Source organism: Notamacropus eugenii, chromosome 7 (assembly GCF_028372415.1).
Source record: "Notamacropus eugenii isolate mMacEug1 chromosome 7, mMacEug1.pri_v2, whole genome shotgun sequence".
In the NCBI taxonomy this organism is placed as follows: domain Eukaryota; kingdom Metazoa; phylum Chordata; class Mammalia; order Diprotodontia; family Macropodidae; genus Notamacropus; species Notamacropus eugenii.
In genome coordinates, this window is record NC_092878.1 from 151,085,827 (window position 1) to 151,100,768 (window position 14,942).

At 40.2% G+C, this 14,942-nt stretch overlaps 1 protein-coding gene across 1 annotated transcript in view; it reads left to right on the top strand.

Annotated features, from left to right (window-relative positions):
* Positions 1 to 2,226: 2,226 nt before the first annotated feature.
* SCARB2 (scavenger receptor class B member 2) overlaps positions 2,227 to 14,942 on the top strand; it is a 68,735-nt gene continuing 56,019 nt past the window's right edge. The window contains exon 1 of the mRNA XM_072624099.1: positions 2,227 to 2,797. Within this exon, the coding sequence (XP_072480200.1) occupies positions 2,681 to 2,797 (117 nt within the window). The 5' untranslated portion in view covers positions 2,227 to 2,680. The remainder of the gene's footprint in view (positions 2,798 to 14,942) is intronic.

The window sequence follows — 14,942 nt, forward strand, 5'->3', positions numbered from 1 at the left end:
TTCAATTTTACTAATCTCTTCTTTGATTTTCAGGATTTCTAAGTTGCATTACCATTTTGTTAGTCTGTGCTTTCTCTCTCTTGCTGGTAAAAGTATTTAGAGAATAAAATTTCCCCTAGATTGCTTGAGCTGCATTCCCAAATTTTGGTATGTTATCTCATTGTTGTCCTTATTTTAATGAAATAATTTGCAGTTTCCCTGATTTGTTGATCTTTGATCCACTAATTCCTTAGGATTAAGTTATTTAGTTTTCAGTTAATTTTTAATCGTTCTTTCAATGGTCCTTTGTTAAATATAATTTTTATTGTATTGTAATCAGTAAAAATTGTGTTCAGTATTTCTGTTTTCTTACATTTGTTGTGAGGTCTTTATGCCTAATCCAAGGTCAGTTTTTCTAAAGGTGCCATGTACAGTTGAGAAGTATGTTTGCCACTTTCTCTTTTCATTCACAGACAGCCAGGACTATCTTAATTAACTTTTCTGAAATTCTGTTCAGATCCTTAACTTCTTTTTTTATTTTTTGGTTAGATCTATCTTGTTTAAAAGGGGATAAACAGGAATTAAGAGGGGTCAGGGAAGATTTCCAGTAAAAGATGGGATTTTCATTGAGACTTAAAGGAAGTCAGGGAGGTCAGTGGGCAGAGCAGTGTCAGCCATGAGAGACAGTCCAATAAAATGACAAAAAGCCAGGAGGTCAGTGTCACTGGATCAAAGGGTACATGCCTGGGAGGACGGTATAAGAAAACACAAAAGGTAGGGGAGAGGACGTTATTAAGGGTTTTGAGAATCATACAGAGCATTTTGTATTTGATCCTGGAAGTGAAAGGCAGCCACTGAAGTTTATTGAACAGGGGAGTGACCTTGTCAAACCTGTGTTTTAAGAAAGCCACTTTAATGGCTGAATAGAAGCTTGGTTGGAGTGGGGAGAGACAAGGTAGGCAGACCCTTCCGAAAGCTATTGCAGCAATCCAGGCATGAGATGGTGAGGGCCGCTCTACAGGGTCAGAGGAGAGAAGGGTAGCACATTGGAGAGACATTGCAAAGGTGAAATGAGCTGGCCTTGGCAACAGATTGGATAGAGCTCTGGGAACGGGGATGAGAGATGCGGAGTCCAGAATAACTCATAGATTGAGAACTTTGATCCCTCTGTGGTAATACAGTAGGAATGATAATCCGGACAATTATGATAAGGATCTATCTGTCCAGCCCCACGTGTAGCCAGAGGAAATTAGATTAAACCATAGGGAAAGCAACCCTCCCTCTCGGACCCTCCCTCCCCAGCACTGTGTTATTGTACATTATAGTTATTTGTCTTATCAGTTAATAAAAACATTGTAAGTATCCTGTATATACATAAATAATATATGTTTATATGTTTACATGTATGTGTGTATATGTACTGTTCCAGTCCCCAAGGAGTTTACTTCCTTTTGAGGAAAAAAACTATGCGTATATATATATATATATATATATATATATACATATATATAAAAATTCAGCCTTTCTTCCTTCCTGCCTACCATCTTTCTCTTCCTTCCTTCTTTCTTTCTTCCTCTTTCTTTCTTTCCTTCTTTCTTTCCTTCTTCCTTCCTTTCTTTCTTTCCTTCTTTCTTTCCTTCTTCCTTCCTTTCTTTCTTTCTCTTTCTTTCCTTCTTTTCTTCCTTCTTTCTTTCTTTCGTTCTTCCTTTTTTTCTTTCATCGAATTTGTAGTCAGAGGACCTGAGTTCAAATACTAACTGTTACTCTAGGGGCCTCAGTCTCCCCTCTGTAAAATGAGGACTAGATGATCTTAAGGTCCTTTCCAGCTCTAAACTTATGATTTATAAATTCTAGGATAGGAATAGAGACTGGATCAGTGGTTGCCTTATTATAAGGAACTCCCAAGTGAGGAAATACTTTCTACCAGTGCAGGTGGGCCCCTTCTCTGCAACTTAGCTTCTCAGGACCTGCGATACTGAGTATAAAAGCCGTGAGGAAGGAGGCTGCGGGCAGTTGGTCGCCGCACTCCCCTCTCTCCTCCAAGAGCCACACCCACAGCTCTTTGTTTAGTCCTCCGGCGGAGCGGCAGTCCCTGGGCTCACAGCACTCGGATGGGACAGTCGAGGGGGGCAGCCTGGCTCACCCGCTAGTCCCAGCGGCCCTGGCAGGTGCTCAGCCTCTCGGACGCCCGGCGTCACTACGGGGCACATGACTATAAGCTCAGCCTCCTAGGCTCCCTCCCAGCCCGCCTCCGGCCCTCCCCCGCCGCCGCCCTAGCAGCTGCTCCGGGCACAGCCTCCGCTCGCTGTCCGCTGCCCGCTGCCCTCTCTCCTGGTGAAGGGCGGAAGCCTGCGGGGCCAAGCTGCAGCGCCGGCCCGCTGCCCTCTGCCCGCTGCCCGGTGCCCGCTGCCCGCCTCCTGAGCGCTCGCTGGGAATACCGATCACTGCCTTTCCCTCAGGGATTTTCTAGGAAACCGAAACCAAGAACCCAGGCGTGCTCGGCCCCCGCCGCCCGCAGCTCGCCCCCCGGGGCTCCCTGAAACGCCAGCTCAGCTCCGCCTAGCTTAGCCGGCCGGCCGGCCGAGAGAGCGTGGGCGCGGTGACCGGGCCGGGCCAGGACGGGCCCGGGGCGCCGGGCTCCATCCAGTTCCCAGCGTCCGGGCTCCGAGGACGCCTCGGCTTGGGGCGCAGCGCACCGGCCATGGCCAAGTGCTGCTTCTACGCGGTGGGGACGCTGTCCCTGCTCCTGCTCGTCTGCAGTGTCACCCTGCTGGTGGCCCGGGTGTTCCAGAAAGCTGTGGACCGAGAGGTTGAGCAGGTGGGTGAGACGAGATGGGTGCGGAGGGGGGGGGGGGGGGAACACGACTGCGGAGCGGAGGGACCCCGAAAGCTGCCTGCTCCTGCCTCTGCTGGAGAATGAGTGGCCCTCTGTCCCCACATCTTGGGGTCTCCCACCCTCCCGCTGCTTCTGGGGGGCCATGATTGCCCCTCCATCCTCGTGCCCACTCCCTCCTGCAACTGAAGTGTCCATACACACGCATACACGCACACACTGTCTCACATACACACAGTCACGCACATACATTCACACACTCTCACACGCAAACACGCGCAAGCACACACATACACATACATACCCTCCTCTTCCTCCTCCTCATGCTGGGGCTCTACTGCAGGAGACCGGAGTGCCGCTCTATATTCGGGGAGTCTGTTTATGGCAAGCCCGCGATGTGTGTTGGAGAAGGATGGATTGTCACGGACATCCGAGGGTCGGTCGTGTTCCCCCTCTCTGTCCTCTCCCTTCTCAGGGGCTCGTTGTGTCACACTCCGTGTAGCTGTGGGGAATGATGGAAGAGGATAGAAATGGGTGTTTTACACTTTTTCTGAAAGCATACCCTCATTGGAGTTTTCCCTCGGGTCTGCTAACCTTCCCCCCCCCCCCGCCCCGCCCCCCACTACACCACTTCCCCCGCCCTTACTCTAACGTCAGCCTTCATAAAACCAAAAAAACAACAAAGAAACTACATCAAAACGCTAGAGCAGATTGCGGCTGTTCTGGTGGCTAACAGGCCTTTCAACTTGGGGGGGCGGGGTGGAAGGCTCAGAACACTAGTGCATTCTTGTTTTTGTCGGGAGGGTGGGGGAAGGGTGAATGGGGTGGGGTTGGCAGTGACCCGACTAGCTGAGATTCAGCCCCAAAGCAATCCGGGAGAACTGGGAAGTGGGGCTGCCTAGCGTGACTCCTCCTCTTTGCCTCGGGAAAGAGAGGGAGGACTTCTGTCCATTCTCCCTGCCTGTGGACTGACTGCCGGGGTTAACTGTTCCTATCTTTTGACAACAATCGGCCGCTTTGATCCACTATTCCTTGTGGCTTTTCTCAAAATTTCATTTTCCTTCAAACATAGAATTCATAATAATGACTCAAGTGCATAATCTAGGACAGGGGTGGAGAGCCTGCGGCTTCGAGAACACATGTGGCCCTCTAGGTTCGCAAGTGCAGCCCATTGACTGACTCCTAAGACCACACTTGAGGACCTAGGGCCTCGAGGCAGCAGGTTCCTCACCCCCTGATCTGGGGTTTACAAAACCTAGGATTTCACAAGATCTTAACTTTGAAATTGGAAAGGATCTTCCAGTTCATCGAGGCAAAGTTCTTTTATGTGGCACCTTAGTCTGAGGCTGGGAAGGATTGGAACTTGTCCTGTGTCGCTAATTAACAGTTGCCTGAAGTGGAATTTGAACTCAGTTTTTCCTGACTCCAAGTCTATCGCTATCCAGTAGCCTGTATTACCTTCAAGATCCGCTGGGAAGTAGGAGGCATATGAATTTATCACCCCCAACTTGATCGGAAATTATATAAGGAAACTGCCTCCTATCTTGGGTAAAACGACCATGAGTGTCAGTTTCTCCATCCTTCATATGGAAGAGATGGGCTACATGGCCTCAAAGGTCCCTCTGTGTTCTGTCAGTGATCCCAGGATTCCCTCAGAGAAGTGATATTACCAGACTGGGCTTCAAACTGAGGTTCCTAACTTCCAGTGCCCAATCCTTAAAGCATCCCCAGACCTGTTGGAGCAAGCACTTTGCTCACACATTGCACATAGACATTGAAAAAAAGTTTCTTAAAGGAACTTTTAAATGGACCCCTTTCTTCATAAGTGGACTCTAGATGCTTGTTTGCTTTTGAGAGTTATTCTTGATGGGACATTTCTTGAAGCCCAGCCCTCAGAGTAAGTGTCCAACACTTCTGTTGTGTGGTAGTGTTTTCCAGCTGGTGGTGTGCATAAGCTGTAGGGGAAGTCAGTCTCCAGGAGAGGGGTGCCACAGATAGGGAGGGTGGGCATCAGTATCTGCGTTTAAGGGAAGGAAGAAAGTAACCGCAACAGTATCAGTGTTGGCACACTGGAGCAAAACTATCAAGTTTGAAATACCGAAGGGATAATGGGGAACCCACCTTTACATCCCTCCTTTTTTTCTACAAACATCCACTTGTAATCACAAATCTGAGTTTTCAAACTCCCCCAAGGTCAATTAGTTGAGGAATCTCTGCTATAATATTCCCATCGAATAGCCATCTAACCTCCCCTGGAAGATCCACTACTTCTCAAAGTAGCTCATTATACTTGAGGATCAATCTAATGGCAAAGCTGACATTTCCCTCTCTTTGCAGCTTCTAACCATTCTTCTTAGTTCTGCCCTCTGAAGCTGAGAGAAACAAGCCTTGTCTCTTCTACAGAAAAGCCCTGAAAATGTTGACATCGACTATCATATCCCTCCTAAATCTTTCTCTAGACAAATCATGCCTGGTCCTTTTAATCTACTGCTAATTCATGGACTTTTCACGTGGTCTAGATATTCTCCAGTTTGTCAATGTCCTGCTTAAAATTTGGAACTCAGAACTGCCCACAATACTTAAGGTGTGGGCTGACCCAGGCAGAGAGCCGAGAGACAATTGTCTCCCATTTTCTGGACACACTCTCTCTAAGATCGCTTGGACTTTTCTGACTTTTGTGTCAATTCTTTTGACTCACATTGAGCTGTGGCTCTCTGAAACTCCTAGGTCTTTTTCATAAGCTTTGTTTTTGTGAAGGAACACCATTCCCATCTTTGTAAAGTGCTTAGCAAAGTGACTGGCATGCAGCAGGTGTTGTATAAATGCTTAGTCCCTTCTTATTCCCATGGTGTGTTTATGAAGTTTTGTCCTTTTTAATCTAAGAATAAAACTTTGCCCTTATATTTATTAGATTTTCTCTTTTTAACTTTGGCCCATCCTCTTAACTACCCACTGAAATCTTTTTGGATCTTGACTCTGTTAACTCAGCATGTTAACCATTCATCCTAGCTTTCTGTCATTTGCTCATTTTGTAAGCATTCCATCTATGCTTTCATTCAAGTTCTTGATAAAGATCTTGAACCAGTACAAAGTGAAGAAATATCCCTAAGGGATTCCACTAAGTGTTTTGGACCCATTTTATTATTGAGGAATGGATGACTAAGGAATAGCTTTTGTGTGACCTGATGGATGAAGTGTTAAGAATCAGAAGACTTTATTTTTTTTTTTCATTCTTGGTCTCACCAATGAGTCCTCAAGATGCTGGGCAGCCCTCTTCATTTTTTTATGCCATGATTTTCTCATTTACCAAATGGGCATAATATCACCTCTCTACCTACATCCGTCTCATGGTGATGGATAATCTAAGTATCAATGAAGCCATTTTGGTGAAATGGTTTGAGGATATTAGGCATCTTTCTTTCCCATTTTTTCCTTTTATAGTCACGCGGGCTTTCTGTCATCATCTGGTGCTTTGGTTCCTAAATGAAAGAAAGTATAACCAGGTAAGCCCAGCAGCATCCAGTTCCCAGGGTATGCGGGTTCAGAAGAGAGGCTAGCTATAGATGAGAAAAACACTGCATCTACACCAATGGGTAGCTTCTCACTGGCCAGCTTCCAGAACGTTAAGAAGTCAGGCGTTTTTTCTAGGGTTGGTAAAGCCAAGATTGGAAATGTCCTAAATTTCTGGGGCTGAAAAGAAACAAGCATTAGCAGACAGCAACATGGCACAGTGGGTGGAGTGCTGGGTCCCAAATCAAGGAAAACTGAATTCAGATCTACCCTCAGATACTTTGCCAGCTGGGTGAGACTGGGCAAGTCACTTTACCAAGTCCCTTTAATCTCTGTCTACCTCAGTGCCCACATCAGTAAAACTGGTAATAATAGTGCTTACCTTCCAGGGTTGTTGTGAAGATCAAAATGATAAGAGAACTTTGCAAACATTAAAGTTCTAATATATCTGTTAATTATTATTAATTATATTATTATTATGATGAAATGTACGAGGAGGGGAAAAGAAGCACTTTAGATACAAAAGAGACATTTCCTACCTCATAGAGACTTCTATATCCTTATTTGCATATTAAGAGGCTAGCAAGACAATTAATTTGCCCTGAAGGCACAGCCTGTATTCCTACATTTTCCCCCTAGATACTTTCACCTTTCATTATCCTCTAAACCCTATGGGTTTGTGGGACTGACAGAATTGAAACTGATCACCCTAGCTATACATGGCACCTTCACAAAAATTGACCATATCTATAGGCATAAAAATCTCACAACCAAATGTAGAAAAGCAGAAATATTAAATGTATCCTTTTTAGATCATAAAGCAATAAAAATCAGTCAATAAAAGGTCATGGAAACATAGATTAAAAATTCATTGGAAACTAATCTAAATCTAAAAACAGATGGGTCAAAGAACAAATCAAAGAAACAATAAATAATTTCATTAAAGAGAATGATGACAATGAGACAACACCAAGATTTATGGGATAGGGTCAAAGAGGAACTTAGGGGAAAATTTATATTTCTAAACTTACTTAGCTTACTCTAAACTTACATCAGTAAAACTGAGAAAGGGTAGTTCAATGATTGGGCATGCAACTAAAAAACTAGGAAAAAGAACAAATTAAAAATCCCCAATTAAACACCAAATTTGAAATCCTGAAAATCAAAGGAGAGATAATAAAATTGAAAGTAAGAAAACCAATGAACTAATAATTAAAACTAGGAACTGGTTTTATTAAAAAATAATAATAAAATATTAAATCATTGGTTAACTTACTTTACAAAAGAAAGAAGAAAACCAAACTGTTGTTGTTCAGTCATTTCAGTTATGTTGTACTCTTCATGACCCCATTTGGAGTTTTCTTGGCAAAGATACTGGAGTGGTTTGCCATTTCCTACCCCAACTCATTTTTCAGATGAGGAAACTGAAGTAAACAGGGTGAAGTGACTTTCATAGGATCACATGGCTAGTAAATGCCTGAGGCCAGATTTGAACTCCTGAAAATGAGTCTTCCTGACTTCAGACCTGATGCTCTATCCACTGCCCCACCTAGCTGCTGCATATGAAAAATGAAATGTATGAATTCACCAGCAATGAAGATGAAATTAAAGCAATTATTAAGTTATTTTGCCAAATTACATGCCAATAAATCTAACAATTTAGGTGAAATGGATAAACATTTACAAAAATATAAATTGCCCAGATGAACAGAAAAGGAAATAGAATACCTAAATAACCCTGTCTTAAAAAAAGAAACTAAACAAGCCATAAATGAGTTCCCTAGGAAAAAATCCCCCAGGATCAGATAAGTGAATTCTATGAAACATTTAAAGAGCAGTTAATTTCATAATAGGCAAAGGAGTCCTATTAATTTTCTTTAATTACACAGATACCTAAACCAGGTAGAGCAAAAACAGAAAGAATTATAGACCAATTTCCTTAATGAATATTGATGAAAAAAATTAAATAAAATACTAACAAGAAAGTTATAGCACTGTATCACAAAGATCATACACTATGACCAGGTGGGACTTATACCAGGAATTGCAGGGCTAGTTCAATATTATGAAAACTATCAGCATAATTGACACTACCAATAACAAAATCAAGAAAAATCATGTCATTATGTCGATAGATGTAGAAAAAGCTTTTGATGAAATACAACACTCATTCCTATTAAAAACACGAGGAAGTACAGGAATTAATGGAACTTTCCTTAAAATGATAAGTAGCATCTATCTAAAAACATCAGTGAGCATTATCTATAATGGGATAATCTAGAAACTTTCCCAGTAAGATCAGGGCTGAAGCAGCGATGCCCATTATTGCATTGTCATTCAATATTGTACTAGAAATGCTAGCTATTGCGATAAGACAAGAAAAAGAAATTGAATGGGGCAATGAGGAAACGATACTGTCATTCTTTGCAGACAACATGATGGAATACTTAGAGAAACAACTAAAAAAACTAGTTGAAATAGTTAACAACTTCAGCTAAGTTGCAGGATAGAAAATGAACCCACAAAATCATCCGTATTTCTATATATTAACAAAAAACCCAGCAACAAGCCATAGAGAATTTCCATTTAAAATAATGGTAAGCAATATAAAATATTTGAGAGTCTAACTGCCAAGGGGTTTGTCACCCAGGAGCTGTATGAACACAAATGTGAAACACTTTTCACACAAATAAAGTCAGATGTAAAAAATTGAAAAAGTGTTAATTGCTCATGGGTAGGCTGAGTCAATATAATAAAAATGAAAATTCTACCTAAATTAGTTTACTTATTTAGTACCATACCAACCATACCAAAAATTGTCAAATAGGGCTAGAAAAAAATAATAACAAAATTCATCTGTAAGAAGGAAAGGTCAATAACATCAAGGGAATCAATGAAAAAAAATGTGAAGTAATGTTGCCTAATAGTACCAGATCTCAAACTGTATTACAAATCAGTAATCATGAAAACACTCTAGTACTGGCTAAGAAATAGATGGTGGATCAGTGGAATAGCTTATGTACACAATGCACAGTAGTAAATGACCATAATAATTTAGTGTTTGATAAACCCAAAGATCTACGCTTTTTCGTAAGAACTCACTATTTGTCAAAAAATTGTTGGGAAAGCTGGAGGCAATTTGGCAGACACTGGGTATAGACCAAAGTCTCACACTGTATGCCATGATAAGGTCAAAATATATCCATAATTTAGACATAAAGGTGATATCATAAGCAAATTAGGGGGTAATGGAAAATTTTACCTGTCATATATGGATAAGGAAAGAACTTATGATCATACAAAAGATAGAAAGCATTATGGGATAAAATGGATAATTTTCATTACATGGAATTAAAAAGATTTTGCAGAAACAAAATTAAAGCAACCATGATTGGAAGGAAAGCAGGAAACCGGAGGGAAATGTTCATAGCAAGTTTCTTTGATAAAGGCCTCATTTCTCATAGAGAACTGAGTCAAATTTATTAAAATATACCATTCTCCAATTGATAAATGGTCAAAGGATATAAACTGTTATTTTTTAGAAGTCAAAGCTATCTGTAGTCATATGGAAAAAAATGCTCTAAATCACTTTTGATTAGAGAAATGCAAATTATAAAGGTTCTGAGGTGCCACCTCACACTTATTAGATTGGCTAATATAATGGAAAAAGAAATGACAAGTGCTGAAGGGGATGTGGAAAAATAGGGACACTCATTCACTATTGGAATTGTGGACTGGTGCAGCTATCCTGGAGAACAGTTTGGAACTATGTCCAAAGGGCTATAAAACCATGCATACCCTTTGATCACTACTAGGTCTGTATTCCAAAGAGACCAAAGAAAAAGGGAAAGAACCTATGTACAAAAATATTTATAGTGGCTCTTTTTGTGGTGGCACAAAACTGGAAATTGAGTGGATGTCCATCAACTAAATAATGGCTAAGTTGTGGTATATGATTGTGATGGAATACTTTTGTGCTGTAAGAAATGATAAGCAGGATGGTTTCACAGGAACCTGGGAAGACTTATATGAACTGATGCAAAGTGAAGGAATCGTAATCAGGAAAACATTATACACAGTAACAGCAATATTGTACAATGATCAACTGAAAATGACTTAGCTATTCTCAGCAACACAGTGATCTAAGATTATAGCACTGTATCACAAAGGACTTACAATTTAAATTCTGAAGGATTCATGATTTAAAATGCTATCCATCTCCAGAGAGAGAATTGATAGAATCTGAATGCGGATTGAACCATACTTTTTTAGTTTTCTTTATTTTTCTTGGGCTTTTTTTTTTGCTCGTTTTTTTTTTTTTTTTTTTTTTTGCAACATGGCTAATGTGGAAATATGTCTGACTTGACCACATGTATAATTGATTGCTTGCCTTCTCAAGGAGAGGGAGGAGAAGAACTTGGAACTCAAAAAAATATTTTTTGTAATATTAAAAATTGTTTTTACATGTCATTGCAAAAAATAAAAATAATAAAGAAACTGAGCACCCTAAAGCTATGTAGAATGGTTTACTGAGGGAAGAGGCTTTCTTTCTCCTCTAAAAAGAAGAAAGTCCCTTTTGAAAAACTCCAATTTTGCCTTTACTAAACTTAGGGAAAGGAAAAGGGGGAGGGAGGAGGGAAGTAGATATCTGTCCAGAGTCCAGGAAAAGCCAATGGATTTGGGGCAGAGACAGTGATGAAACATTCAGGAAGGATAGAGACCAAGACAGGTGGGGATCTGGAGCTTCTACCTTACTGGGCAATCCTTTGATTGAGATGTTCAATCTGATCTTCCTAGCAGAATAACACTGTGGAGCTAGCACTATACTGGCAGGCAAAAGACTTGGGTTCCAGCCTCAGCTCAGTCAATAACTAGCTAGTTGTATGGCCTTGGTCAGGCCATTTCACTTCTCCCACCTTCAGTTTTACTATCTGGCACAAAGTAGGCTCTATATAAATGCTAACTCCCTACACCCCTAGTTGCGTTTATACATAGTTCTTGTGTATATCTTGGTAGGTGGATTTCCCCAAATTTTATACATTCTATCATTATTTTAAATGAAGTTCCTCTTTCTATTTCTTCCTGCTAAGTTTTATTGATATTATAAAGTAATCCTGATGATTTGTGTGTCCTTATTTTCTGTCCCACAACTTCGTTGAACTTATTGTTTTCATCTTTTAAGTTGACTCTTGAGTTCTTTAAGAGCAGCAGCATCTCTTCTGCAAAAAGTAATAGTTTTGCTTCTTCTTTACTTATGCTAATTCCCTCAATTTCTTCTTACTGTCTTATTTGTTATAGTTAGCATTTCTAGTATCATGCCAATTAAAGTGATGACAAAGGTCATCCTTGCTTTACTCCTAATTTTATTGTAAAGGATTCTAATTTCTTCCCCTTACATACAATACTAGCTTTTGGTTTTAGGTATATACTATTTATCATTTTAATGAAAAGTTGATTAATTTCTATATTTTCTAGTTTTTTATAGAAATGGGAATTGCATTTTATAAAAAAGTATTTCCTATATCTATTGATATTTTTAAAAGGTAGCATGTTTGGGTGAATTTTTAACTGGTTGAACAGCCCAAGTAGGACAGTATTAATTAATGGACAAATATTACCCAGAAGGAAGATTCCCTATGGCATGTTGTTGTGGGACCTATTCTTTTCAACAATTTTATTTATGATTTGGATGAGGATCAAATTTACAAATGAAGGATAGGAATGAATGAATGAGATAGCTAATATCAGGTAGATTCAGATGGCGGCCGCCCCTGAATAAAGGCTATATTCATATATGAAAGGAAAAAATGCACATTGAGAATTTATAATAATAAATTAAAAACATGATTATAGTTCTAGAATATAATTCTATAACTATATTTATATCATAATTTATATTTAAAATTGTACATTGAAAAATAATTACACAAAATTAGTTTTAAGATATTGACTGTGAATTCACTTTTTCTTTATATTAAATTAATTATGCTTTATTAAAAATATAATATGGTCATGTGATAGATGCTTCAGGGCATCTCATACACTTCAGAATATTAAACTTATATTTTTTCATCTTGGCATACTTGCTAACAACCTGGGATGCCTTCAGAAGTATGGGAGCAAAGCTAGCAAAAGTCAAAGAAGGAAGTATAGACTTAAGAGCCAGTGATGAAAAGAGGAGGTAGTTCTCTTTTTTCCTTCTGCACATCCATCAAACAAAGAAAACATCATGGAAAGACACAGGTAGTACTGTGGGAAAGGGTCCTAAGACTTTGGAGGTGGGGAGGAGAGGGATAAACTAAAAGACTGGAGGCAGGATTGTTTTGGGGGAAGATAGAGCCATATTCTGGCTTTGTGAGTTTTGACGGCCCGGTCAGCGTGCAGATAGCCACCCGGACCATGAACGGCATCCAGATTGGCATGAAGTTTCAAGGTGCAGCTCAAGTGGCTGAAAGATGCCAATTGCCCCTACTGAGCACTGGCAGGGGCATCTCCCATAGGGAAACCAGGACTCACACAGGGCAGAATGCCAAATGGGCTACCTTAAATATATATGTATGTATATGTTTATATGAGAACTATTGGATGACACCTTTGATATATCAGCCAATGTCAATATCAATCAAGCTGAAGACTCTAGACACTCCCTTTGACTGTAATATTTCTTCAAGAAAAGGATTGTGTCTATGGAGTTCAGAGGATAAGTGCTTGGGGAAAAATATACATGTGACTTAAAGAAGATGATGAAGAAGAAAAAAACATAAACATACACAAAAGGAAACTAACTTTAAAAAATAAACAAAAATAGACCAGACAAGAAGGATGAAATCCCAGAAATTGGGAAGAGATGCTGGTTATGGATCCATGAGCTTTTTCTGCCAATGGCACCCCATTGAGTGAGGCAGGCTGGATGCCAGCCATTGGGGAAGGTGGGACATGGTTCCTGGGAGTGACCAAAATGGTGGCCACTGAGCATCTGTATCTATCGTTCCTTTAGCTATTTAGGGACCAAATGACCAAACTTTTTATTGCAGATGTGTAGCTCTATATCAAATACAGGGGAAATGTGGGAGGGAAAACAAGCCTCTTTCCTGCCTCAGGGCTGTTCTGAAAGCATCTGAGAGCAATTCTATGAAATATGTAATAAAAAAAATACAAAAACCAAAAAAAATAACCAAAAAAAAGAAGAAAAAATCTGCTTCAATGCTTTTAAACTGGCAAGATAATAGTCTTTTGATACTCTTTATGAGAGACACTTTGGTGACCTTTATCTGAGTCTATGAACCTTTCGTATGGTTTTCTGTATCATATGTATGGATGGAGCTTTTAAGACAAGCAAGATGGATATTTGAGGAAAGCAAAATTGTAAAAAACAATCTATAAATATCCTTGAGATGGGAGGAAACCAAGTAGAGAAACAAATAAGGGAAGGAAAGATAGTTGTTGGGAAAAGTCTGTAAATGTTACTAACTCTTCCCCCACCCCTTTTAAAATCCTAACAGTTGTGCAGAATTAAAAAAAAGAAGTTTAAAATGCTTATATAATAGAAGAAAGATTAGAGGAAAGAAAAAAAACAAAAAAAAACCCCTATAGAAGTTAGCTTTCCTTCTAAAAATCCCAAATGTTGTAGAATTGTAACTTTGGTAGAGTTTAGCCTGAGCATCAATCCCCCTTCTCTCTACCGATCGCTGCAGGATGCTGTTATTTACCGAGGGGGACCCTGGGCCCCCCATTTCCTAAACTGCGAGCATTCCAGCTTCATCCATTTGGTAAATTGAAAGCCACTCAGTTCTTGCTGACCCAGTGGACAGACAGATGGAAAGAGGCCTCTGGGTGGCATGCAGGAGGCAATGCAAGGAAGTCCAGGTTGTCTCCGTCTCTGACGTCTTCCTCACTTTGAGACCCACAGCTATAGACTAAATGCTTTGTTCCCCTAAAGAGCTGCTCTCTTTGCAAGCCCTAACCACCTTCTGCTTCAACAGCTCCCATGCTGGCCCTAGACACTTTCAGGGCAAGGGGAGAACTGGGAACTTGCATCTTAAAACAACACCAACAAAAACACAATCTTTGAAGAATTTCTGAAACTATTTACAAGGAATTTTGAAAAACAAGGATGTTTAAAATGATGCTGGCTCTGTTTTTCTGTAAATAAATTTGCATATTTTGTAGGACTTTTAATTATATTGACAGAGAAAAAACAAGGAAAACTATTTAATGAAAGCACAATATTCATCTTTGGTAAATGACTTTAGAGCAGTTAAAAAAAACTGAACACATATTTTAAAGTATATCATATTTATTATAATTTATTTCTGCCATTAGAAAGACTTACTCTGGCATTCTGCCTTCACTCCCTCCTTTCTTGAGTACAAGCCACCTGGCTTGGTGGAGGGGAGGGTGGAGGTTTCTTCTCCAACTCCCCTGTTTTTTCTGTACCTTTTGATTTCTACCATTCCTCTCAGGCCTCTTTCCTTTCTAGTCAGTTAGGTTGTTTGGTTTGTTGGTTTGTTTTTTGTTTTTACTTTCCTGTCTTCTTTGGCTCCTACTCTTTGGAAGTCCAGATGCAAAAAACCAAAACAAAACTGCAGTTTTGTACAACTGCTCTTTTCACTCTCAATTC